Source organism: Falco punctatus, assembly GCF_963210335.1.
Source record: "Falco punctatus genome assembly, chromosome: 9".
Lineage (NCBI taxonomy): Eukaryota > Metazoa > Chordata > Aves > Falconiformes > Falconidae > Falco > Falco punctatus.
In genome coordinates, this window is record NC_137589.1 from 47,992,242 (window position 1) to 48,019,697 (window position 27,456).

The 27,456-nt window shown below is 52.6% G+C and overlaps 1 protein-coding gene across 4 annotated transcripts; it reads right to left on the bottom strand.

Moving 5' to 3' along the window:
• Positions 1–240: 240 nt before the first annotated feature.
• Positions 241–27,232, bottom strand: TRAF2 (TNF receptor associated factor 2). 4 transcript variants are annotated; one of them, XM_080402215.1, is made up of 10 exons: positions 26,599–27,232; positions 24,013–24,233; positions 23,306–23,384; positions 22,855–22,953; positions 12,445–12,516; positions 10,116–10,190; positions 9,044–9,403; positions 7,925–8,102; positions 4,310–4,458; positions 241–3,543 (listed from the first exon to the last, which is right to left on the bottom strand). In XM_080402215.1, exons 2-10 carry the CDS (start codon positions 24,198–24,200, stop codon positions 3,325–3,327), a joined length of 1,419 nt encoding a protein of 472 aa, XP_080258341.1. In that variant the 5' UTR covers positions 24,201–24,233; positions 26,599–27,232; the 3' UTR covers positions 241–3,324. The 4 variants fall into 4 exon arrangements, with proteins under 4 accessions (XP_080258341.1, XP_080258340.1, XP_080258343.1 ...); XM_080402214.1 differs by lacking the exon at positions 26,599–27,232 and adding an exon at positions 25,179–25,234; XM_080402217.1 differs by lacking the exon at positions 26,599–27,232 and adding an exon at positions 24,962–25,062.
• Positions 27,233–27,456: the final 224 nt, after the last annotated feature.

Sequence of the window (27,456 nt, forward strand, 5' to 3'; positions counted from 1 at the left end):
GATGGTCCAGAGCTGGGCCATCCTGGCTTCTGTGTCTCTCCTTGATTTCTAGTTTTTCCACAGTGCTGGTCAGACCCTGCAGCATTACTGTGGGGGGGTGGGGGGTGGGCACGTAGAGGGCAGCAGCTGGGGAAAGCTCCCAGCACAGAAATAACCCCCTGCCCCAAGGTGATCCTGCAACTGCTCCTCTTCTGCCCCGTGCAGCGCTGCAGCCCTGGTGTCCCAAGGATTATACAACAATGCTCTTCAAACAGGTTTTTATTAGTGGTTTTGACTGTACTACATCCTCAAGGAAAACTTACTTCACAGTGCCAGGCTGAGATGGGTGTTCTCTGATAGCTGTGGAAAGAAAGGAAAAAACACAGCACTCCAGCAGTGGCTTGTGCCGTGTCTGTCCCTGTGCCAGCCAGGCTGGCAGAGCCGTGCCCGGGAAGGTACCGTACCCCTGCCTGCAGCAAGGGACACGTACTACAGTTACCACTGCAAGCTCCAGAGCTGCTAAACAAATGAAAAAAGGACTGTTGTCAGCACCAGCCCTACATCTCTTCACCCACATGGTGAGGGAAGGGCAACGCTGCGGTAAGTAAAAGCTTCTGTCAGGGGGGGCTCAACCTGCCGTGCTGTACCCCTCTCCAACGCCCCTGTGTCCCTCCGCAAGCTGGAAGTGGTCAGCCTGCTCTCTGCTCACAGCACAGACCCTCCCACTGAGCTTGCAGGCACCTGCTGGGGCAGGAGGACCAGCGACCACCCCCTGACAGCAGGCCAGACCCTCCCCCCCCCCCCCCCCCCCCCCGGTCAAGCTGAGCCAGCATCCCCACAGGTACCCCCGGCACTACGTGGCCAGTCACTGGTGTCCAGCACCCCAAGAGCAAAGACATTCACACAGCTCAGACCAAGCTTCCCCACCCCCCCAATAATACATTAATCCCAGCCCACAAATGAGCAGAGCTGATTTTCCTCCCCCTTCTAGGCCTTTCCATGCTGAGCTGCTGTGGGTGGGAGCACAGCTCTCGGGCTTTGCTGGGCTTTTTCTTTTCCTTCCTAAGGCAACAGGGTGAGAGTGGGGTGAGAGGGGCGAGACAGGGCTTGATCCATCCCTCGGGCCAGGCTGGAAGGGGGTTTGCACAAAGGAAGGGTCCTGGCACCCCTCTCCCACCTCTGGGAAGAGCTGAGGGGACAGTGGCAGCAGGGCAGGGTGCAGGCAGCTGCCCAGCCCTGCCTGTACCACAGCCCTCACCTTTTCAGTCACAGCAGCCGTGCCAGGAGGTTTCACAGCCCACCGTGCTGCGGCGCTGACCCATGCCACAGCCTGCCCTGCCCTTCCCACACAACTGGTATGGCAAGACCCACAGGGAGACTTCCAACGGGGACCTGGAGGTTTCTCCAGCACCCATCCACAGGGAGCGCCCCCAGCCCACACGCAGCCCTGGGGTGCAGGTGTAGCCTGGGTCAGGGTCCCGCTCAGCCGCGCACCAGTATGGAGAGGGATGCCAGGCAAGGCACCAGGGATGCTCCGAATCACCCCAGGAGCAGGGGGTCAGGACAGTGCCACCGTGCAGGGAGCAGGGGACAGCCAGACCTGGCAGGGTGGCCCAGGCCATCTCCCCGACAGCCCCACCGTGCAGCCATGCCAGAGCAGAGGTGGAAGCAGACCACGAGGATGGGCTCTGCATCCACCAGGCTTTGGGCTTTCCCCTACCACAGCCTCACGTCTCCTGTGCCCATGAGCAAGTGGTGGCCAGCCCTCCTGCCCAGAGGAGCAGCATGGGAGGGGTCCTGCACCATCATTGAAGGCAAGGTCAGCAGCTGGCTCTGGTGACCAACACAGCGGCCTGGGGCACGTTCAGATGCTGACACAGGGGTGGGAAGCGCAGGCAGAGAAGGCAGCAAAGCCTGCAGAGCCCAGCCTGGCTAACTGCCCAGCCGGAGCTACTCACAGCCCCAACAAAACTGCTCCAGAGGGACCAGCCAGCCCCAGCTCAGGGACATGGCCACGGCTTCTCTTCCACAAAGACCTTCTCCTGGGTGCCAAACACTTGCTGTCTGAAGGGAAAGGTGCCAGGAACCCCGGGTCAGAAAGGAGACTGCAAGCTTCACTTGGGGACTTCTCCACCCGCTTCAGGTCCTACCCCGGTGGCTGCAGGCTCAGTGAGGAGCAGAGAGCATGCCCCAGAGCTGAGGGCAGGACAGCAGAAAGCTGCTGCTGGTAGGTGACAGCAGGAGCTGGCCAGCAGCTGCCCACTACATGGGCAGACAAGACGTGCCACATCCATCAGTGCCGCAGCCATGAGTGCCTGTGGGGAGGGATGGCAGCAGTGGAGCTGCAGCTGTACAGGACCCCAGGAAGGTTGGTGTGCCAGCTGCCCTGTGACAGGGACAAAAGCCAGCTCAGAGCACCTGTGTGTGAGTAAAGTCAGCTTCCAGCTGCCACCACCCTGCCCACAGCTGCTCAGCTGCAAGCATGGGAGGGCCTGGCTAAAAATCCACCTGGGGTTCGCAGGGTGTGGGAGGCTGCTGTGCTGCACGGAGCCCCGTGTCACCCTCCTCTCCTGGGACAGGACGGGCGGTCTCCGGGGGAGATTCACTTCTCTTTCGCTATGGGCATCCCCGGTGCTGTCCCCCACTCCCTTACAGGCACTGCCTGCCCCATCCTGCACTCCCAGCACCCATCAAACACACAGCGAGGGCCAGACTTGAGGTACTGCTCCCCCACCTGCCACGCAGCTCAGCTCAGCACCCCTCGCTGAAGACACTGACAGAATCAAAACAGCAGCAAACCAGTTAGCACCATTCTCGCCTGGCTTGCACCAAGTCTGCCACACACCCTTCCTGTCCACCAAGGCACAGACCAGCCAGCAGCACACAAAACTTCCAGGAATATGGAGATCTCCGAAGAAAATCCTAGATGACTGAGCCAAACATCCACACAAGGTGGTGCTCCAGCAGGCCAAACCCTTGTTTTACTACAAAGCACTGTGGATGTGCACTAAGCCAAGTAGAGCAAGAGCTGCACTGGTTTCCACTGGGAGCCCAGACAGCAGCAGTTCAGACACCCAAGTTCCTGCAGGAGATCTTCTTGTACCCTGCAGACTGGGATCATCCACCCAAACCTCTGCTCAGGGAAGGTCTCTCTGACACCAGGGAAGAAGGTTCCCGTCAGACACCTCGTTTCCACTCGGAGTGAAGGTCCCTTTTTGGGAAGGGCTTTTCCCTTTCCACTTTCTGCCCCCTCCTCGCTCCGAGACCTGCCTGAAGTGCAGCACAAGAGGGGGGTGCCCCACTCGGGGCTGGCTCTGCGTTCACTGCTCCTGGAGGTGAGGAGGGTTAGAGGCCCGTGAGATCAACGATGGCTTTAATAAAGATGGCATCATCACGCACGTAGGAGTTCTTGGCTTCCATCACAGAGACGGGGCAGAACAGCGGGCAGCCGCTGGCAATGTTCATTTCCGTGATGGGTCGCTGGAAGGAGGAGGATGTCACGTCAGGTCGGAAGGCATCGATAATGTGCTCCCGGTTGTTCTGATCCAGGAGCATCAGGGTTACCTGTGGGGAAGTGTGAAAATACAGGAGAGCGGCTGAATAAGCAGCACATGGAAACCCGGCCCGGTGCCCTGCTCATCTGAAGCCCACGAAACACGCAAGTGCCAATGCAGCCGTAGCCATGCCACACGCCTACAAATCTGAGAAATGCCTGTAAGCAGGGTCAGCAGACAACATCACCTTGGTGACATTCTGCAGAAACCTTCCCACATCCTGCCCTGTCACTGGAAACTTCTGTGTGGCAGCGCAGGGCTGTCGGGCTGACACTGAAAACCTGCAAGTGGCCGGTGTGGCATTTGCTCCAACGCCAATACCCCATGCAGGTATTTCACTACGGCACAGAGTAGCAAGGTCCTCCTGCACAAGAAGGCAGCCCCTCTGCATCAGTGCTTCGCCCGCTCAGCCTCGAAGCATCCTGCAAACCCGCAATGTCTAGGAAGGGCAATCTGAGCTTCTGACGCCGAGCGAGCATCAGCTGCACCCCAGGTACCGAGGCCACAACCCCCTTCCCTCACCATTCATGCAGAGGCTTTGCTCGCCTTCCCAACATGCTCCTGCTCCCCACTTGCACCCTCTGCCATTTCACGCCCCTGCCCCGTAGCACACTCGGTGCTTTCAGCACGACTGGGGAATCCCCAGCGCTGACGACACATCCAAGTCCTTCCTTCTGCTTGCTAAGTAGCCCAGACCAACGGTGTCTAGAAGCTCAAGTGGGCGCAAAACTAGAGAGGCAGGCTGCTGGGCAGAGCGGGCTTTGTCCCAAACCTACCTTCTGGTTGAAGGGCCATCGCAGAAGCGCATCGTTGGGCCCTTTCATCACCACAAAGAACAAGGACAGATGGGTCCCACGCCCGGTGCCATCCCCGTTCAGGTAAACGCGCAGACACATCTTGTAGCCGTACTTGCTTGTGTAGAAAGCTGTCACAGAGTTGCAAAACAGACACAGTGAGTATCAAACCCAGCAAAGCCTGGCACCAGCAGGCTCCTTTGAACTCTGAAGACTCTTAAGAAAGTTTGGATTCTGGAAGAAGCCAGGTCTGGGTCTTAAAATACCTGCACCGTGGAGGTGGTCTGGAAAGCCACCAGGTACAAACAGTCAGATGCCATCTTGGACTGGCCTGGAGACAGCCCGAGGTCAGGCAGTCACAAGCCCCTGGTCTAGCCGAGCTGCAGAGCGCTGTGGCACAGGGCAGGGCACCTCCAGCCCCTCGGGCTCTCCCCAGCCACCACCGCAGGCGGAGCCCAAAGCCGGAGCTCTGCGATTCCCACTGCGTCCTCCTGCAGACCGCACAGGACTGCTAAAGGAGCGGCAGTTCATGGCAACGATGCTGACGAGCAAGAACAAAACCACCCCAGAAAAACCCTGACTGGGGGTAGACCACCCTTAGTACTCACTGCACCCCCTTTGTAAAGTGGCTGCCTCCGATGGGGGCAGAGGTTTAAGCAAGTGAGCTTCGGCCTCCTGTTAGGAACCCAGCCACTCCAGGTGTGGGCACAGGCTCCGGGATCTCAGGCTTTCTCCTCCAGCAATTCCGGGAATGCCCATGTTGTGACACCAGACCCACGCAGGGCCACAGAAATACGTCGTGGAAAGGGACCTGCTGCAAACCACCCTCTCACAGCGGCACAGCCCTACGTGCCTCAGGTCTGGTGAGGCTCAGCAGCCTCGGGGCACAGGGCAGCATATCAGAGCCAGCATTTTACTGCAGAACTCAGTGCACTTTTAGGAACAGGCCACCCAGCAATAGCAGAGATACTGTGCACTTCCACAGGCTGAGGACATCAGGGCTTGGCCACTGCTTCTCTCCTGGCTCTCCCCAACATATTTCCTCTAGTCCTTCCCCTCCACCTGCTTCACCCAAAGGCTTTCCGGGCAGATGCCACGCTTTGCTAGTCTAAGCAGCATATCCTCCCTGCCCACCTGAGGATTCTCAGCACTCCTGTAACCCCGTGAATGTAAAACCAGGCAGGGAACTGGAGGAAGGATGGCCCCAGAGTGGTAGGAGTACCCAGGAAAAGGAACCAGGCAGCCAGTGCTAAACACCTTACACACTGCACCACCAGCTCAAACCAGTGAACCGGGCATCCTGCTTCCCACTGGCCCGAGCAAAGGCAAAGCAGATCAAAAGCAAAGCAAGAGCCCAGCAAGCTGCCCCCCCAGCATCAGATGGCTTCCCAGCAGGAGCTTCGCTTCGGACTGTCCCAGTTCATGCCCCAACAAACCTTCCCTGTGCGGATTTGCCTTTTTGAACTCTTATGATCTTGCCCTTTGCAATATCCTGTCGCAATCCTTGTGTCCTCACAACGCAAGCAAGTGGTAACTCTACTTCCTTCTCATTTAAGAGCGATTTCATTTGGTATTTCCTTGCCTTTATATTTAAATGCAAAACAAACAATTATACTCATTTCCCTTTTTCATCCCATTCACAACCTAGACCTCTCCTCTCAGCTGTCTCCTTCCCAGACTGAACAGCACCAGTCTATTTGCTTCACTTTCCAAGATAAAAACCATGCAGCTCCACGAGAAATATTTGTTTCTCAGCCCAACTTTCTCAGCTAAAGCAGCACCAGGAATAAGGATCTCTGTCTAAACGACACAGCTGACAACCATAGAAAACAAGACCTTGCACTTTGTACTTGAAAGATAAAGAAAAAAAGGAAGGAAGGGGGGGGAAAAAAAAAAAAAAAAAAAAAAAAAAAAAAAAAAAGTCCTGCCTTTTCCAGAAGCAGTCCTGGTGTTAGGCAGAAGCAACCCTCATATTCCAATCCATCCAGCCACATACGAGATTTTCATTAGCAGATTGCAGAGACCAACCAGCAACACAGAACAGTCTGGTGGCCCACAAAGGAGTTTTTCCTTTGATGAAACAGTTTATAAAAGCCCTGAGCCCCGCCTTTGCTGCCAGGTGTGGGATGGAGACCAGCCAGCACAGAGCATGGAGGAGGAGGAGGAGGCACCAGCAACCACAAGCTGCAGTTCTAGGAGGAACTGCATTCAGAGAACAGCCAACAAATATCTGCACAGACGATGCCTCTTGCATTTGGAGAGGTTCCATCCCTTTCCCTCCCTTGGGCTGACTCCGATACACACATCTCGCCCCTCTGTGAGGACCCTCAGGTGGCATCAGCTCATAGAGGGACCCGAGGAACCCCTGAGCTGGGCACAGCGAGCCGGGATGCCCATGGCTGCATCCGTCCAGCATCTGCCCCCAAACCACAGCCTCTGGAGATGCTCAGGCCAAGCAGCCCTCGAGCACAGTGCAGATGGACAGGATGCAAGAATCACGGCCCTCTAAGCCAACCAAAGTAGATTTGAAGCAGACTCGTTGGCTTTGGGAAAGGGAAGGAAGTGCTGCCCTTTCCGAAGCGGATAAAGAGCAGGGGTTTTCCACAGCTCCTGCTGACTTTTAAAAGGAAATGCTAATTGCACGTGCAGTTTCAGTAGCAGTTTAGTTTCTCTCAAGAAGGGGAACCTTTTTTCTTTCAGTTATATATATTCAAGAGAAAAGGACTCTGAATGGCCTTCATCCAGAAAACGGAATTTAAAGTAGTTTTAAAAATTCAATTGCTTTCATCTCATGGCCCAGCCACAGTCTGCTTTTTCTCAGCACCAGGAAGCAGGTGCAAGGTACATGCTTGATGTTTGCATCCAGCTCTGGGCATCTTGAAAAAGCTTTGCAGCAGGCTTAGATCTAAGCGATTCCTGCTCAGGCAAACACAGACTCCCCTCCTCAACCATTTGGTTGCAAGGCAAGCTCCCCACCGAGCAATGAAATTGCGTGAAGAGATGTTTTCACCTTACAGCTGCAAGCCTGGGAAGCGCATTTGTAAGCAAACAAGCCAGATCACAAACCTACTGCTCACTATCCAAGTTTTTCTTTTTTAAGAGCAGGAGGAACAGTGCTGGGCTGGGGCAGTTCTGCGAGGAGAGCCCCTTCCTCTAACAGATATTCAAGCACTTCCCTAGCCATGGTTTTGGGCTTTATTTAGGCGACGTCTCTTGCACTGTCATGCTTTAGGCACTAAAATATATTTCTGGGGCTCTAATATAAGTTTACTCCCTTCCTCAACCCCTTCATTGCTGGTTTTATGGTCTCTTGAGTAAATAACTGAAGGGTTATGCAGGGCTATTCCAAAGCTAAGAGGGCTGCATCCTCCATCATGAGAAATTAAAAAGGTCTTCTGCAATCATAAACCCACTTCTTTCACCATCAGTTTCATTTAGCCCAATGCTAAAAAAACCCCAAAGTGGTTCAGGCTCCGCAGAGAAAGGGGGGCAGAACAGAAGTACATCTGAATGGCCAGCATCTCCCCTAAGGACACCGCTACAAATCCCACACCCAACCGAGATGTAAAAGGCTTTTGCAATTTTGCAGGCAATAACCTGGAGAGAAGATCGCAGGAGAGCGGCCTGTTATCGCCTCCTGACGCTTCCTGGCAAATTCTGTTATCTTCCAGATGAAAACACCATCGTAGGTGGAAGCTTCCATGTTGCGGATCTTTTCCTCCATCTCAGCCATGGCCAGATCTTTGAGCCCAATGCTCCTTTCCAGCTGCCGGACCTGCTCAGTGGGATACACGGTGCAGCCTGGTTAGAAACACGTACTGGTGTGAGACCCAAGAAAGCCAGCAGACACCAGCATCCCCTCCCGGACGACCCTTTAGTGAGAGACTTCTTCAGAATTGACAGGGGATCGTGGCAGGGAGAAATTTAGCATCGTAAGCCAATTCATTGAAGCTTCCCTTTGAACCTTGTCATTCTGGAGAAGATACATCAATACAACTCAGTGCTTGAGCTGGAAACTTTCCCACAGTGAATGGAAAAATCCTCCCAGTGAGCAGCTCCATTACATTAGCAGCACAAGAAGTGAGGATGGGGGGACAAAAAAACCCCAAACAATCTCAGCATTGTGACAAAACTAAGTGAGAAAGAGAACCTACACCCCGCCAACCAGAGCCTTAATCGGTGCCAGCTAACATGGGGTCACGCCAGTTTTGGCACACAGGTACCCGCTGCGAACGGCACAGCTCCCAGCTGCCACGACACACCGGCAGCACTCTGCGGAGACCACGCTGGAGCATACTGGTGGGGGCAGCTTCTTCACACCTCCGGACCCTGCCTGGCACAACGCTGCAGCACAGCATCAGTGCTTATGCTCCTTTTGAAAGGTCTGGAAGGTGAGCAGCCCCACAGATTCAGAGGGGTCCAGTGCAATGCTGGGTGCTGTGTCTCTTTTTGGAAAACTTGACCTGGGAACATCATCTCTGTGTCTGCGTAATGATTACTAGCAGAGATCCGAACGCTTAACGCATGTCAGTTTAATTCCCATCTTTTCCAGGAAGCTTTGAGGGTTGGGCACAGGCACAAACGATATTTTAGTGCTGCCTTCAGATTTGTGGAGTTTCAGGGCTAGGTGGTGAAGCTAATAACATGGAAAGGAAACTGAAAAAAAAAAAAAAGTCTGCTCAGAGCGCTAGAAAGCTCAAGTCAGTGGCTACGCACCTTGTTACTCAGTGTTTCAATTTTCTCCTGGTCTAGGCGATGTTGCCGACTGTAGGCTTCGGCTGTTAGAGACACTCTTTCCACCTCCCGATTGAGCACACAGACAATGTTCTCAAAGGTCACTGTTTTCCTCTCAAGGGCCTCACATCTTCCCAAGAGCTCCAGGGACCTGGAGAGCTCCGACTCTGAGCACAGAGAGTTTGCTGCCAGTATTGGGGAGCTGTTTTGTGATGAGGAAAGAGCAGGAAGGGGCTTTAGGTCTCCAGATCCAGCCTTGAGGCTCAGCACAAAACTCAGTAGCATGTAGAGATGCTCAGCCAAACACTTGCTTTCGTGTTCTAGTAGCTTTGCGTTTTCCACCTGCAGGAAGAGAAATACATCCCCCATTCAGCAAGCTCAATCTACGCTGTCACCATCCACAGAACAAATTTCTCCTCTTGAGGTCACAATGTTGGCTTTAAATTATAAAGGGGAAAAACCAAAAGAAAGATAGTTAAAAAAAACAAAACAAAACACGTTTTGGGGGTGGTGGTGGTGGTTTTTGTTTTGTTTTAGAAATGCTGCAAATCACATACAATGAAAGATGCTTAACACTTCCCCAGCTGCACACAGCATTGTACTCTGTCTTCCTCCGTTACTTCCCAGAAAGGCTCCGTCAGACGTACTTAATAACACCAAAGGACAAAACCTCTTGCAATCCTCCCAAGGAGGAAATTTACACGAACATCACCAGTAGGAGCTGGGAAAACTTAAGTCACATGGAGAAATCTGGCCTGGCCCCGGTTCTGTGCTTACAGCTGAAGGCAGCATAACCACCAGCTCCTCAAAGCACTCAGCACATTCCTCAAGACAGAGAAGGTTTCCTTCCACATTAAGTTCATTCTCTGGATACCCAAACTCTGGACAGCAGATGATGTTAAAGCTCCATTTGCAAAGGGTTTGAAGCACCACTTTGGTCAAATATCCCAACACAAACATCTATAACAGTTTGGGTGACAGCAGTTTGCAGGTTAACTCCAACACTGGAACTGAGCACAAGTCCCACGAGAAACATCAACAGACGAGCCCTTACCACCTCAGCACATCCGACAACCTCAAATCTGCAAGGCACTTTTGATCTCCCACAAGACTTCACATGGTCCCGAAACTGGAAAGGAAGGCAGGCAACGTTAGATCTTACACGTCCCTGGTAGCTCCCTTTCCATCTCACTGATGTCTATGAAACTGAAGACTATCTCAAGAACACCCAAGGCACCGCTGATCCCCAGCTGCCAAAGGGCACGGTTAAACCTGGACCCTGCCTACCATTAGGTAGGTGCAATATAAATATAGCACTGACACCTGGAAGGAAGTTTTATTTCTCTTTCTTTTGATGGCTACGAGGTCTCACTTCTCACCTGCGTATGTAAGAAAGAAAAAGCAGCCAGCACAGGTACACATCACGGATGCTGCACAAGAAGCTACACTGAGGGCAGCGGAAGGGGAGGCAAAGGAACAACCCTGTGAAACAGCCAGCCACTTAATTTCACAGATGCTGCTTCCCCTGGTCGGGACGTGCCACAGCTTGGTATTTTTACTTCCAGCTAAGCATTATAAATTTGAGAACAAAAAGCTTCCCGGTGGTCCTGCCTGAGCCTTTACAGCAACTACTGCAGGCCCACCTGTGCAAGGGAAGATGCTCTGCTGGGCCCAGCCGCCCCTCGCTGGGAGCTGAAGGATGCTGCACCTCCACCACCTCTCGTCTGGCGGCTGCCATGAGGAACTGAGGCCACTACAGTGGATATTTCTATAGAGAAGTGCCACTAAACCCCCAGCCGCCAAGATGACTCGTTTGGGTTCCCACACAGTGCATGATTAATGCTAACAAGCCCTGGCACGTTATCAGCTTGGGTTTGATATACCTCTCATCATCAGATATCAGTGGTCTGTTCTGAACAACGACCATATCCCACATTGAACACCTACATCTGCTACAACAGATGTCGATGAAAACTGTCCTTAAACCACTTTTTTTTTAAAGCTTCTAGATCCATCTGGCTTGCTTAATGAGTCAGGTTACTCAGAGCTACAAGGGCTGCAGCTAATCAACAAAAAGTTGAGAGAGATAAAAGAGGGAGTTGGTATTTAAACAAAGGGTAGATCACTTATGGCAATCGTACAAACCCAGCCTCTGCTTCAGCCTGCAGACAAGCAGATCTGTATCCCAAGACCCCAGCACAAAGTCCTTCATTACACTGCTTGTTTAGAAGAACTCTCTGCTCATCTTTTTGATGCTTCTGTCCCCCTGCCCTGCTACAAGGACCTTGTGCAATCCTACTAAAAGTATGTGCCCATAGCAGGCAGGCTGGTTTCAGATGAATGCGCTTTTTGAAAATGTTTCCCACAACTTTGATTTTCAGACTTTTGAGCCTTGATCCAGGAGCCAGCAGCACAGAGACCCCATAGACATAGATTCCATTACATGATTAATTAGAAATAAATTCATTTAACTGGAGAAGGGCTCCCCTTCCAGTAGCCTTTCAACCCATGAGCATGCTTTTCCCCATGGAGGCCCTGCACACAAGCACGGCAAACACAGCGCTCAAAGCGAGGTGGCGTTGGCAGCACTAACACAAAACTACAAGTGCTGATGAGTCACGTTCACTCACACCCAACCAATATTTTGAGCCTTATGGAAAGGTCACAGCTCTACTAATGGATGCCACTTGTCTTCCCCGCTCCACTTTCTAATGGTCTTGGTTTTCCTCCCTGCTCCACGAATGCCAGTGCGTCCTGCTTCCAGCAGAGTTATTTTTCTTGTTAGTAGTGGGTGCAGTGCTGTGTTTTGGATTTGGCGTGAGCTGGTAATATACTGATGTTTTTAGTTGTTGTTAATTAACGCTTATACTAAGTCAAGGACTTTTCGGTTCCCCAGGCCCTACCACCGAGAGGGCTGGAGGGGCATAAGAAACTGGGAGGGGACACGGCCAGGACAGCTGATCTGAACCAGCCAAAGGGATATTCCATACAGAATATAAAGCTGGGGGAAGGAGGAGGAAGGGGGGGGTTGTTCAGAGTGATGGCATTTGTTTTCCCCAAGTCACCATTACGCATGATGGAGCCCTGCTGTCCTGGGGACAGCTGAACACCAGACTGCCCATGGACAGTAGTAAATTAATTCCTCGTTTTCCTTTGCTTGTGTGCACAGCTTTTGTTTACCTATTAAACTGTCTTTTTCTCAACCCATGAGTTTTCTCACTCTAACCCTTCTGATTCTCTCCCCCATCCCAGTGTGGGGGGAATGAGTGAGCAGCTGCGTGGGGCTGAGCTGCCAGCTGGGGTTAAACCACAACACTGTGTGTCAGCCCAGCAGGATGCCAAACACCACCACAGCACACGGTCACCGACAGCTGGATGGATACCTTCTCCCTTGGGATCTTCCTCCCACAGCCTTCGCAAGTTAGCGGAAATTCGGGGCAGACTTCGTCATGAGCCTGTAAAAGAATCAACAGGAGAATATTTGGTCCTCTAAACAAAAGCTCCGATGAGGTTATATAAGTACAATTCAACAGGGGTAGTTTTATACTTTAGCACAGAAGAGCTACGCTCAAATCTTGGTCATGCTGGTAACTCTGCATGCTGACTCACTGGTGCAATCTCCAGTCTACCAGAATTTTGGGTGCCTGCGTAGTCTCAGCCTCAATTTAAAAGCTGCTATAATACCTTTAAAAATACCAGATTATTGATGGACAAGGTAACTCAACAGGAAGCTCCATTTACAGCTCTGCCAGGAAAATACACATTCAGGCAGGCTGAGTGAAGCCAGCCACTACCTCAGCAAGATAATTTGTTTAATTTTTCCACAGTAATGGTTATCAGTCAGCTGAAGTATGAACCCACAGCCTACTCATCACACGCTGGGCTGAGCTGTCCAGTAGTATCTTCACATTTGAATCAGAAACCCATTTTTCAACCAGAAAGAAAAATATTTCAAAACTGTTCTATTTAATATATGCACACAAGCCCCTACCCCTGCAGCAAGAGCACACGCAGCCTGTTTGGCAGCCAGAGGAGCTGAACAAACCGTAAGGGCAATGTGATACTCTCTCCTCAGCAGATACCAGGGCCAGTGATACCAGCTAAATTGGGAAAGCTAGAATGCTAGCAGTGCCTCTGCTTTCCGTGTCATTTCCACACTGCTTAAACTTTCTCTTTACGCAACAACCAGCTGAAACAAGGCACTGCAAATGCCATGAATATGCAGCTCAAAATTCAGATTAAAAGATAAGTGTACTGAAGTATCCTGCCATGGTAGTAACAGGAAAAAAACAAACAAACAACAACAAAAAACAACACAGAAGCATTTATAAATCAGTCATCTGAAACCAGATGCTTTGAAAACTTGGTCACATTTATTCTTTATTAAAAGAAGTTACTGTCTTGGGGGATGGGGGAACATGCACAAACTTAAACACTGTTACCACATCAGAAACTGGAAAGTGAAACCCATTAGCGGCTCAGCTTTGGCTTCTTAGTTACTCTCTCCCTTTTTATACTTTAAATGAGTAACTAGACTCACACCCTCGCTGCACTGCCCCTGGAAAGGTGACTGGACCAGCCAGGTCGTGCAGCTCAGCTGGGCAGTGCTGCCTGCACAAACACACCTCTGCCTGTGGAGCAGGTGGAGGAGACAGACTGCCTGCCTTCATCCCACTTGCTCAGAGGGGCTGAACCCTTTCTTCTACCCACCTACTGCTCTCATGTTCTAGAAACACCAGATAGCATCTTCCTCACGACCCACAAAATGCTGGCATGAGAACAGACGGTCTGGCTGTAGGAAGGAAACTTCACTGTAGAGACAACTTATTTTAAAAAGGAGTATTTAAAACTTATGTTCTCTTGTGCCAATGTGCTAGGCATGAAACTACCACCCCCTCCGCACTCCCCGCCTCCCAGCGCTTATCTTTCATCCTGGCTCCATGCTGCACTGCAATACAACATCCAAGACACAGGCAGCCCTGCAAAGCGTGCCCAACTTGCAGCACGAGAAGGGAAACCAGCTCCACACAGCTAAGCTGAAAGTGCAACTAGTCGGTATGTGAATGTTAAAGACACCCAGAAGCATTAGCTTTAACCAGCACAGATCCAAGCCTCTAGACAAATGTTTCTGTATGAACAATGTTTCTGTATGAACAGTTCTGGGCTCTTCTGGAATCCCCTGTTCCTTCCCCCCCTACACGGGTGTTTAAACAGAGATGGATAGTATCGCTGCTGGAAGAAATCCACCCCACCCTGGAGCCGAAGAGGCTGGCATTCAGGTCTGATCTGCCACACTCCACTCCCCCAGGAATGGGGCAATCCTCCTGTTTACATCTTTCCCAAACCCACATCTGTGAGCTTCTGCAGCAGGGACAAGCACCTCTGACATCCAGGCATTTGCTGCGAATATTTCAGGCGGATTTGGGAAGCCATCACTGTGAACGGGGCTCGGGGAGAGCAGAGTCACCCTCCCAGAATGAACCTGTCATGGACATCAAGTCAGATGGGGGTCAGAGACAGTGGACAGCAACAGAAACATTAAAGCAGAGCTGAAAGACCACAGTCTGGCTCTTATCTTCAGGGCTACTCTCCAGTTACCCTCAGCACTGACTTCTCCCCCACCAGCTGCAAACTGAGGCACACGCCAGCCGGCAGCATCCAAGAGCAGGAAAATCAAACCAGGCAGAGCTAACAGCCTGCACAGCAACACTTTGCTCTTCCCACTCAATTAAAACCAAAACTGCAGATTGATCCGCACATCAATTCCACTCCCTAAAAATAAACAGCGAGAAAACCCAGTGGCAGCCTGTACATCACATGCCGCCATCAGAACAGGCAATTCCCTGGGAAGCCACCTGACAGACTAGAAACCCAGACACCTCCACCGCCTTCGGAAGGACCAGGGCAGCGCACGAGCACTCGCCTGGGGTGCAGACGCTCACGGCTTACCCACTGTGGCCACCCAGCCCTCCAGCATCTACCACCAACGGGCTGCAACAGAGATGTAAAGCCCTCTTGCCTGGGGGTCTGCTGGCTAACGGAGCTGCCTGTGTGCACACCATAACTCTCCTATCTTGATACTGGGAAAAGTAGAAGAGTGATTTGCAGGATTTTCAGTGGAGGTTTCTCCTGAGGCACTCCTGGGATCATCCCCAGCCAGCAGGAACGCGCAGCTCCCGGCACAGCAGCTCCTGCGACAGCAAGGGCAGCACATTTCAGTGCAGCCGTGCAGAACAGCACGGGAACAGAGAGGGGAAAAATCAGATTTTAATAACAGCTGCTGATCCCTGGAAGACAAAATGATTGTTCCCTACGGAATGCCAGGATGACCTGCTCTGCTGTGCCAGCGTAAGGCAAAAGGGAAAACTGCAGTTTAATCCGATCACCATTTCGCCTCTCAAGGCTTTGCTAAACTTGAACTATGGGGGAAGAGGCCACTGCTGAAAATTATTACCCCCATCTCACGCAGGCAGAGCAGGAGGCGCACCTGCTGCCCAGCTGCCCTGCTCATAACCTGCCCTATCAACATCAAGTCTGTTTTTATGAAGGTCTTGCAACTGCGCTGGACAATCCATCAGCGTGACATGCCGCCCCCCCCTCCAGTGAAGAGGGAAGGCAGGCAGCTGAGAAAAGCAACCTTCGGACCAGCCGCTGCGAGATGCCTCTGCCAGAGCCCGGCAGGAAGGTGATCGCAAAGGGCAGGGCTGGCAGAGGGACCAGGCGCAGCGCCGCAGGCTCGGTGCAAGCTGCACACCACAGCTCTTCCGCAAACAGCCTCCTGCAGGGTCGTCATTGAAAGTTAGTCCCCTCCAGGTGTGGCAACAGCAACCGTAAGCACAGACAAAGCTGAAGGGCTTGGCAGCAGGAAGGGAGCAACAAAAAGGAAGGCGAGCTAACAGGAGAGCAGAGGAAAGCCAGCTGAAGTGGCACAGGGCATGCCGGAGTGTGGAAGGGCAATCTCCAGCCCCAGCACTGCCGTGTCGGGCACACGGCTCCTTTGGCATCTTAGCCCAGCTGCAAGGGTAGGCCCACAGAATTGTAGAGAAAACACTGAAAATGGGTGTCCAGACATCCATCCAAAAGAGATGCCTGCCTAGGTTTTGAGGGAGCCTGAATCCCTTGTGCCAAGAAGCATGAGTTGCTTCACGCACCTCTGCCAGGTCCCCAGCGGCTCCGGAGCCTCCAAGATGGGAATGTGCCCACAACGCAGGCACTTTGGGATGTCCTGCTCCTCTGAAGTCAACATGCCTTTCTGTGCTGTGTCTCCTCCTCGTCAGGGGAGTCCTGAGGCTGGTTTTAAGCCAGGCCTGCTCAAACCTTTCCCAACATGGGTGGGCTGGGCTACCACACGCATGGTTCTGGCACGTGGCGACCACGCACATGGTCCTTGCACTACTGCATGGAGCCCAGCAAGACGAGGCTGGAAAGCAGGAGGCCAGTCTGTAACTCACAGTGCCAACCAGGAACGGAAGCTTTCTGAGATTGTCACATCAGCTGCTGCCAGACACAAACTGCTCCCTTCACTGGGACACGCTGGTGACAGAAATCCAAACAAGGTCACTTGGCATCACAAATAATTAAACCCCAAAGAACGTGTCAAAAGCAAAGATTAAGTAACTGCTCGTGGCTTTAGTTGGACGTGCACATGGCAGCAATGGCACGGCACACCAGCCTTTACAATGCTGTCCAATGTCACGGCATCTGAGTTGAGGGCAAAAATTGGCAGAAGAGATGGTAGGATTCCCAGGGGCCTCGCTCACACCTTTTCAGAGCCAGTACGGGAACTTTTACTACCAGCGTTTGATGGTATTGTTCATCCCCTTTTAGGGCTGATTACACAAACATTTGATTTGAGGTTTATTGGTAGAGAGACATCACAGCAGCATTTCATGCATTGAAGACAGATGTGAAAGCAAGAGCAGGTTTTGAAGAAGGTTGAGGGTATGAGAAGCACCTGAAGGCAAGCAGCAGGTTTTCTACCTTTTCCTAAAACAGACTCTGCCTTTCCCTCCCTGGTTATTTTGAACTACATGAGCACAAAGTAGTAGCACACTCCAGGATGCTTTTTCCAAATCCCTCCATCATCCCAGAGAAATTACTTTCCTAGGGAGACTCCAGTCCAAAATGGAGCAGGGTTGGACCCCCAAAGTACGTTAGATAAGCCTGAGTTTGAACCTGACCTGGCCCCACTGCCAGCTGGAGCCCGCACACAACTGTCTTCCCATCTCAGATGTGGCCAGCTGTGTTGCAAAACCAAAAAGACTAAATCTGCTTGCCAAGGAAATTAAAAATTATGGTGCTGGATTATACAAAGTCTCTGTAAACAGCTGGTTGACACGTAACGGAGGTTCAAAGGAACCGGGAATGTGTGATCAGAGGTAACTCCACAGGTCTTCCAGGCTACAATTAACAGTTACAGTCATGGTTGCGCGTAAAAATGCCCAAGATGTACTGTTTGCATCTAAGGAGGTCACTGCTCAAGAACAACCTGCCACCAGGGAGCGGACTCCAATCATACCATCACGCTAACAATGCCAGGCACCAGCACATTCGTAGCAATGATCTAATTTGCCTCCCATAGTTATTTCTGACAATAGACCATTGTCGTTAGCCGTGGGAGATGCTCTAAGCACACTGAAAGCGCTACCCATGCTGACCAGGTCCCGAGACACTGCCCCTGGAGAGATCTCCCTCCCTTCTAGCAGTACTTTCACCAGCATGCAAAGCTTCACCTTAATCCTTCAGATCCAAAAGGACAGCCTTAGGATGAAACCTCTTAATGGTCCACTTGACCTTCACATTAGAAAGGGTGTGTTGGTGTCGGCCAGGCTCTGTGAGCTGCAGATGGTGGGCACGGCCAAGGCTGACAACACCACTGGTACCCAGAAAAGGGCAAGTGAGATATATTACAACTAGGACAAGTACCTTTCACATGCTGGAGAAATCGAGAGCCTGTGGCGAGTGGTTTGATTTCAAACCTGCTTTCTCTAGGTTGTTTGAAGAGTTGGAAGTGCCCCGAAGTTGCATGTGATCATGGCTTTGGCTCCTGCCAGACACCTGAAGCCCAAGGAACATCTCCCTGGCCATGAAGTGCTGCCCCACAACCCCTAAAGCTGTGCTCGCACAGAGGGGTTTCATCACAGCTTGGAAGGGACACACAGCACTCTCCTCAGTTGCAAAGCTCACGACTTACAGCTTTTCATTTTCCAAGGGGCAGATGCCGAGACTGTTAATTAGGTGGGCCACCACAGGGAGGCTGAGCTGTTTTCAGAAGCAAAAAGCAGACCCTCTGTAGTTGGGGCTTTCCAACCCCCTCCCACACATGCTCTCCGGCACTCCCCATGGCTTACCTCCCACCACGGGCTTGGACGGGAAACTGCCTCGTGTCTGGGAAACAACTGCCTCGTGTCTGGGCAGCCAGCTACACAAACTATACTTCAGGGACTGCAAGGGAAGCTGGGTTTTGTTTGTGGACCTCAGCTCCAGAAAGTAAAGGCGCATCAGATCGCTTTTTCCAAAGCGTGACGTCCTTTTGGTCACCTGCACATGCAAGGCAGAGATTGTTGCATAAGAAAGTAATCTGGTCCTGGGACAAACTGCTGGATCAGGCTGGAGCGAGCTGCAAACTGCACTTCAACACCAATCCATAACTCGATGCCAAAACCTCCAGAAAAAGACAGTAAATGCTGGACTGGATTTTAAAAGGAAGGCTGGTCGCACTGCCATGGCATCTCCAAGTGTGCTTGCCACAGCGCTTAAAACACTGCATCCCATGCAGCCAACGCTGCTATAAAACACTCCAAAGTACACTTTGGAGGCAACTAGGCGAAGTAGCTTCAAAGACCAGCAGCTCCGTTCTAAGCTACGCACAAAAAGCCTGAAGATTAATTTTTCAGCCTAAGCTGAAAATCACCACCAAAACCTGTCGGGCACTCCTGGGATACAGCTGGAAAGGGGGGGCATGAAACAGTGAAGCCACACGAAGCAGGAGGACCCCCTGGCCCAGGGCACTCAGCAACTTTTTTGAAGAGGGGACAGTTTTCTCTACACGAGGTGTAGCAGGGCTTCTCCAGCATCTCCCAGCAGGAACACTGGGCAAGGAGGGACTGCCCAGTTAGCTTGTCCTCCTGGTCCCAAGAAGCAATGTAGCCCAGAAGGGGCTGCAGACATACTCTCTGACACCACAGGCTTTGGAGTAGCAACACATAAGTTCTGAGTTTTGCACCTTCCACAGCCTTCCAGGCTTCAATTAAAATGAAGTCGTCAAAAGTGACAATGAACTACAAGGAAAATGCAGCCCCTACAGTTTGGATTAGGACAGGTTATCACCACAAATGACAGCCACCCATCCTCATTAGCTGAGCTCATCTGTTTTCCTAGAAACATCCCCATCAAACTTGGTTTAAATACCACTGTCAGGATTAAGTTTAAAATGTAGTTCTATTTCCAAAACAGACAAATCCACTTTTTTTGTGTCTCCAATAATTCTGTATCTCCCAAGATGAACAGGGCGTAATTCAAACGTCTGTCTGGGTTAACAAATGGAATGCCAAGGCTGACCAAGTGAGCACCGCTCTGCAGCCCCCTCATCCCATCCCAGTCCTGGGCAGGGAGACAAAGAAAGGGAGCTGGCGGTATGAAAAGCATTAAATAAAAAGTAGAAGAGACCTGAAGATACATTGATAAAACAGAAGACAGACACAGGGAACTGGAGGTATCGCAAGGCAAGTAAGGAAACGCTCCAGAGCTGAGAAACCAGACTCCCTCTACCTGGATACCACAGGGCAAGTTTTCCTGGTCTTTCCTTTTATTCTAAGGGGTTTGTTTTAGTTTCTGCAACCCTCCTCAGACTTTCCACCTGAATATAAAGACTCCTGCCCCCAGCCTGCTTTTCTGCGCACACATTCAGGCAGACTCATCAGGAAACCTATACATGAAAAGAGGAAACCTATACATGAAAAGGAAAAACCCTCCGGCCCCACCACAAATTCCTTTATTATAAATATTTAGTGGCATTTGGATATTTATAAAGTCTGAAAAATGCATTTATAAACCCAGACATGTGCTAAGCACTTAAATATTTCATATGCTCCACGCAGACTGCACTTTCAGTTTTGTATCTCCCTTTGAGACCTGAATTTTAGAAATGTAGTTTCTAATAGAAAGCAAAACTGAAATCAGTTTTATTAATTTTTGAAGTTGAAGAGCTAGAGCTTTTCAGCTGCAGAATATTTTTTTGCCTTGATCATGCCCTGGTAAAATTAACAAACCAGAAGTGACAGTATCTCTTGATTTCTAAGTAGATAGCAGCTGAGTAAATCTCTCTCAGTACGAACAACATAATTTTTAAATCAGCAAACAATGAATTCGCTCTTAGGGACTTTCCATGTCCTGTCGGAAATAGCGCAGCAAGGGACTTTCCATAGAGGGAGCGCTGAGCTGCTGCAGGACGTTACACACATTGCTGGCTACAGATGCAACCGTACCAATGAGGCAAGCTCTACTTTGTGGCACTAAACTAAGAAGTCTACCTGTACGGCAGGGCATAACGTCCACGGTACCGAGACACACTCGGGGCTAACAGGGTTGGTTGATGCCTCCTTTCATCGCTCAGCCACACATAACATCTCCTAAGCTCCGATCGCATGAGGACAGCCAAGGCTGGTTGAATGCCATAGCTCTTTGGCAGGCAGCTGGGAGGAGAGAGAACACAAGCCAGACCTTGCCTTCTCTCACCAGTTCCCTGGAAAGAATCGGCTTTCCCGAGAGGGCACAAAATAACTTTACCCCCAGTTAGACTGAATGCCCCCCACGGTAGGCATGAGAGGTGAGCTCAGTCCTGAGATGAGCCAGCTAGCACTGCTCGAAATCCCCACCGCTCCCCTGTGATCGCACACGCTGCCCCAAGACTAACAAACCCCATGACAGTCAGGATCAGCGCCGCAGACCTGCAGGCCAAGCACTCCAGAGCCGCTCTGCCCACAAAACATACTCTGTTTTAGCAAAACACCTAACAGGACCTTTTGAAGATTGGGTGGAGATAAAAAAAAAAGAGGCACAGCCTTAATCCACTCCGATGCTCTTAAACAGCTGTGTGTAAGATCCTGGAGCATCACACACACCTGCAGCCTTGCAAGAAGGCAGACTTATCCCAGGACACCTCACTGCCCGTTTGAACTTCTAGCGCAAGTTCTGGCTGGACTCAAGCCTGTGTTCAAACACTTGTAAGACCACACAGGAAGAACCTTCAGCATCTGATGATTTGTGCTTAGCTCTGCCAGAGCTCTAAGATTATTTTTTTTTTAAATCCGGGGGAAAAAGTTCAGATCCCATCAGTTACAGCACAATCAATACCATTGGAAGCCACTGACTATAATCTGGTTTAGTCTAATGGAGATGAACTCACGACAATTACCATTTGAACACTGCAGTGGGCATCGGATTTCTAGTCACTGGTCACCAGAAATCAAAGCATAGGTCGAACAATTTGCAGGCACCAACAGCACAGCTTGAACCTAGAACCTCAGTAAAACACACCGTATCCTGAAATGTAACCCCCAAACTTTTAGTGCTGCATCAGTGTTAAGCTTTCAGCTTGACACTTAATCATACATCCACACCACGAGCCACTTGCAGATCTGTAAGTGAGGGTTTCACAGCAGGACAGCCTACATCCCCTCACCTTTTGGACTGAACTTTCAGCATGAAAAAATGAAAGGTTCTAGAGAGCAGGATGGCATGGGAAGCCTCTCTCTTAACAGGCTCAGCAAGCCAGGCAGAAAACTCAGGCATGATCCACAGTTGCTCCTTCTTGCCACCTTGCAGCAGCATTGCAAAGATAATCCAAACGTTAGCCTAGACAGACCCAGGTTAAACCTTTTCCTGACACACATCTCAATCACTACCAAATCTCCATGAACCCCAGGGCTACAACCTTTACCTAGGGCAAGTGTTAGAGGGAAATAAAACTTATTCCTCTTATCTCAGGCCCCCCACACAGTGGTTCTTCCATTTCAAGAAGGATGACAATATTTTCCTTCAGGAGCACCGAAGCTTCACCGTTGAACATAAACTCCCTACTAACTGTCAATGCATTTTAACATTGCAAATTGCCACAACAGAGTTGACTTGTTGGACAGCACAGTGAAGCACGGGGTCCACTGCCACCCTCGGCAAGAACACACTTTTATGAAGCACGTTAGCCGTATACACACTAAGGACTAAATGCCCACAGCCACAATGAAGGCCTGGATTAAAGAGCTGGTGGGCTCTTTGAGAAGAGCAGGGGTGGAAAAACCATCCCATCCAGCAGTATCATGGCCCGGGACAGCTCGGAGCCATGGGTAGCCAGCCAGGGATCAACACCCAGTCCTACCACCCTGGTAGCTGTCGGGGCAGTTGGCTGGTGGCCAGGCCACTTTCCCCAAGCTCAGGGCTCTGAAGTAGGTTTTAGATTCACACAATGCGGAGAACTTCACAACAATTTTATGGCACAGCACAATTTCTTGACAGTTTGCTTGTCTTTTACAGCAGAAAGGAGCTGGAGACACAGAGTGGGTGGTTCCCACCACGCAAGGGATGTGCTTAGTGCCTGCAATCAAAAGCAAATCTGAAATTGTTTCAGTTCAGCCTGTGCCCTCAGCAGGACACACAAACCTAGCTCAGCCAGGAAATCTCCAGCTTACATTAAAGTCCAGGGAACTGGCAGCTCCTACCACCATCGGTGGACAAGGAAAACCACCAGAGAGAGAAGAAAAAGGACTCCAGCTTGAAAGCCTTGCTTTGATCTTTACCTCGTATTCTTTAATAGTCCCCTTCCAAGTACAGCCACTGTTAATACAGACAGCAGGCAGGCTTTCCACCTCCCGACGAGCCGCGTTGTCCGGGAAAGCCTAAAATGGAAAAAACAAGCAAACCACAAAAATTACTGAGAGGTTGCAGTTTTGCTTGGGTCTCTAAATTCTTCCTTAAGACTTCTCCCAGGCCAGTTGCTACACACATCCTCAGAGGTGAGCTAACTGCAAACAAATCATTATTACAGCATTTAAGTAGGGCACCACTATATCAACATGACCTGGATTTTAGAAGCCAGGGAGTCCACCACATTAATCATAATTCTCACTACTGACGAAAATATTTCCTAGGAATAAGGGATTCTCAGAATCTGTTTTAAAACAAAACCTGCAAGTGGTATTAATGACGTCTGTGAGCTTCTTTATTTTTTAAAATGCATTGTTTACTTACCGAGCTTGTTTCTAGAATAGAAATTCCTTCTTCGTATATTCCTTCCTGAATACAGCTGGCACACTTTTGAGGTCCAGCACTATCAGACAGAAAAATAAATCATCAAACAAACAAAGAGACCGATCTATGATTTAACAATAAAGTGATTCCTGGTAACTAACATTTCAGTAACTGAAATGAAAGCATTTTCTTAATTTTAAAACACCACACTGAGCCTTTGATCATGTGTATTTTTAATGCCCATTTCTGATTCTAATTTTCTTTTCTTCTCCTGATTAACAGCTCTATTTAGCTTCCCTCAGTTAAAGGCAAGAGTGAGACAAAACACAAGGAAACTTTTCTGGAAGCCAGCTTGTGCCTAGATTTCTCATATTTTGGCATGACATCCATACGATGACTTTTAGGAGCAAGTTCCTTCAGTAGCTGTGGTGAAGACTGAAGGAGCTGGGTGATCCACCCGGATTGCCACCTGAACGGCAAAAGCAATCTGGGAGATTCTGGAAAAGGGAACACTGAGGCAAACCCTCAGAACAATAAAAACAAGTCAGAGATTACACATGCCCTTAAAGAAGGCCTGATGCTGAATCTCAACGATAAAACACAGCTCCTTTGCTGAGAAGACCCTGAAAATGAGACTTTTCTCTCCTTTTTCACTTGAAAACACCTTTTCAAGTATTCGGTCTTTGGACTGAAATCACAAAAGGTACCTTATAATTTTCTTCAGACAATAGGAACAGTAGCGATGTCCACACTGAGCTTGAAACGGCCTCCTCAATATATTCTTGCAATCGGAGCAGAGGTATTTGACCTCCAGTTTAGTTCCAAGGATCTCCTTTGCAAACCCAGGCTGGTTTAGATCCAAAGAGCCAGGTGGAGTAGAGTTTGCTGCTGCCATGTGAACGAAAAAAAATGGCTGTATCTCCAGAGCCTGAAAATAAACATATTTTTCCTGTTTGATTATAACTGGATGGGGGTAATTTTTCCACACAAACTGCATTACTCACAGCATATTACACCAGCACCCAAAACCCAGCAACACAGGTAAATGGGCTGATGTAAACCATGAACTTGCTTCTACCTTGTTAAAAATAGGGAAGGAAACTTTACAGCTAATTTTAGAACTAAATCCAGAACAAAGAGACACCCAAACTTATCGAAATGCAGCCCACCCCCAGAAATCACAGCTTCTGGCCCAAAACAAGGTAAAAAACCATCCTAAAGACCAGCAGGGGCTCACCCGGGGGGGGGCTGGGAAAGAAGGGCTGGAGAGGCACAAGGGAGTCAGAAAGGAGAAAAAGAATAAAATGTGTTTGTTTGGACCAGAGGGGATGATGTGCAGACGCCTCCTCGCCCACCTGCGTGCCCTGTGGCTGCACCCTCGCCCCCCGCGCCCCCTCCTCGTGTTTTAGGTCGCGGGTGGCCCCTGCGTGGGCCCAGGGGGGGTTCGCCCAGCCTTTAAATGCCCTTTTTTTAGTTGCATCAAGACTGCCTGCCGCCCGCCAAGCTGCTGCTGCACGCACCGGCACGTCCCGGGGACCACGAGGGACACCGGGCACTGCCCGGGCCTGCAGCCGCACAGGCTCCCGCAGGGCTCTGCCAGCCCCCGCTAGCGGGGACTCCGCCGCCGCCGGCCCCGGTTACAGCCCCCGCCCTCACCGGGAGGAACTGCCGGGCTGGCAGGCGGTGGCGGAGCCTCCCTACAGCACCGCCACCCTGGGGGGAGCCGTGCTCCGCGGGGAACGGGGCCCGCCGCCCCCTGGGGAGGAGCGGCCAGGCCGGGCCAGGTTCAAGGCGGAGCGAAGCCCGGGACAGGCCCGCGGCTGCCCGCCCCGCCGCTCCCCATCCGCCCGGCCCGGGACAGCGCCGCACTCACCGGCCGCCTCCCTCCGCGCCCCGCACCGGAAGCGCGGCCAGGCCCCGCCCACCGGACACGTGTAGCACGCCCCGCCCCTCCCGCCGTCACCGCCCGCTCCGGCCACGCCCACATCGCCCCCCTCCGGCACCCCCCGGTATCCCTCCACCCCACTTCCCTCGCGTCACCCCCCTGTCCCCGGCCACCTCCACGTCCCGGCCTCAGGCCGCTGCCGCCCCCGGAACGCCTTCACCCAGCCCCACACCTCCCGGCGGGGGTCCCCGAGGGACAGCGGTGCCCGGCCTAGGGCACCCCGACCCCCACCCCGCGGGGGCAGCCGCCCTCCCGCCAAGGCTCCCCGTTACCGACCCGGGCCGGCCCGGGTGAGCAGCCCCTGGCCCCAGACGGATTCTTTAAAGCGCTTTGGGCCATTCTAGGTCGCTTACCTGTGCCATGGTCACCGTCTGCCCGGAGGGACCGGGCACCGGGCAGGGCTTCAGTTTAATCAAAGAAAAAGGCAACTGCCGCGGGGGGAAGGGCAGCCCCCCGCCACGCAGCGGTGAGGTCACCGCCCGGGGCTTTTCACAGGGGAACCGGCCCGGTGAGGGGGTACTGCAGCAGGGCGTTTTGCTCGGGGTCCCCGGCCCACGTGGGCTCACACCACAGGGGCTGCGGGGTCCGGGCAGTCTCGCTCCCACCGCCTGGGGAATTCACCCAGCGCCGGGGAAACCCTCCCCGGGGAGCACCGGCGGTGACCAGGCCGGGGAGAACCCCGGTAAGGCAGCCGGGGCAGCCCCGGGGCGAGGGCAGCGCAGAGCGGGAAAGCTGCAAGCTCGGGGGGCACCGGGCCCCCCCCGAGGCAAGGAGCTCCCTGCAAGACCAGGGCAGGTGACTCCGGGGATCCGCGGGGACCGGAGGGGATCCCCACGTGTGTATCGGGCCAGCACCGCCTCGCTCGCTCCCCGGCAATGTCCCTTTTCCCGGCACTGCCTCACTTGTCCGGGAGAATGAGAGTGAAACCTCTACGCCGCCCGGTTCCTGGCTGGCTGGGGGAACCGAGCAAAGCAAAACCGTTCAGTTTCCTGAACGGACCGTGACCCTGGCAGCAGCACTGGGGCAGGACATGCCGTTCCCAAAGCCACAGGAAACCCGCAGCACCGTCCCACCCGCGGGACAGGAGCCACGGGCCCTGCTCCAGCACTGTTCCACCCCAGCGCCACCCGTGGGACAGGACCCACGGGCCCTGCTCCAGCACAGTCCCTCCCCAGTGCCACCCATGGTATGGGCCCCCGTGCCACGCGCAGGATGGGACCCACGGGCCCTGCTCCAGCACCATCCCACCCGAGTGTCACCCACGGGCCTTGCTCCCACCAAACCCACCGTGGCAGCACCCCGGCTGCCGGAGCGCCCTGTAACACGACAGTAACACAGAGTCACGCACCTCCTCAACGTTCCACCTCCAGTCCCCAAGCTGCCGCCTCCCACAGCGGCGGGCGGAGCACGGGCGGTGTCAGGGTCACAGGCCCACCTCCGCAGGGGAAGCCCCACACTCTCACGGCACCCGGCTGCCAAGCGATGCCCAGCCCGCCGGCAGCCCGCAGAGCAGCCGCCCCTCCCGCATTTTGCTGCGGGGAGGCCCTACGGAAACACGGCCCAGGGCTTCACTCCCGTCCCCGTATTTCAGAAATAAGGGAACGGGAGGTCCGGGATTTCCTGCCCTTACTGCCGAACGTCCCTGCCGGTGGCACGCTGCTGCCTTCCAGCGGCAGGGCCTGCCTCCCACCCACGGCTTTACGCAGGTTTCCTGCGAAACTGGACACAAACCGGAGGCTTTGCCGGCCAACGGGCCGCGGCAGCTGCAAGCCGGCGGGAAGGGCCTGCCACAGCCGCCACGCACACGCGGGGAGCGGGAACCCCCGGGCCCTGCGCTGAGGCTGGGGGAAGGCGGGAAGGTCCCGCGCCGCCCTCCCCTCGCCGGCTGCCGCCCGAGCGGGCCCGCAGCTCCCGGGGGCGGCCCTGAACCGACGCTGGCGCAGCGGCCGAGCTCGGCCGGGCGGACGGAGGCGGCCACTGCGCATGCCCAGCTCTGCTCAGCCGGCCGCGGCTATTGGTCAGCTATACTGACAGCGTCGTGGCATAAGCCAATCCCCTCTTGGCATCGAGTTATTGGCAGAGAGAGCAGCCTCTCAGAATGCACAAGCGGGCACCCGCCCGCCTCCAGCCTGGCGTGCACACCAGCCAATCCGACAGCGAGCAGGCTGACTGCTAGGTTTCCGTGCCTATTACGAGCGACTGCGTC

What these genes read in the sequence shown, in the direction of transcription:
- TRAF2 (XM_080402215.1), bottom strand. Translation starts at nt 24,200, where the DNA reads ATGGCAGCAGCAAACTCTACTCCACCTGGCTCTTTGGATCTAAACCAG. An exon ending in CTATTCTAGAAACAAGCTCG is followed by an intron (nt 22,954 to 23,305) that starts GTAAGTAAACAA and finishes TTTCCATTTTAG; the next exon opens with GCTTTCCCGGACAACGCGGC. An exon ending in GGACTATTAAAGAATACGAG is followed by an intron (nt 12,517 to 22,854) that starts GTAAAGATCAAA and finishes ATTCTTTTACAG; the next exon opens with GCTCATGACGAAGTCTGCCC.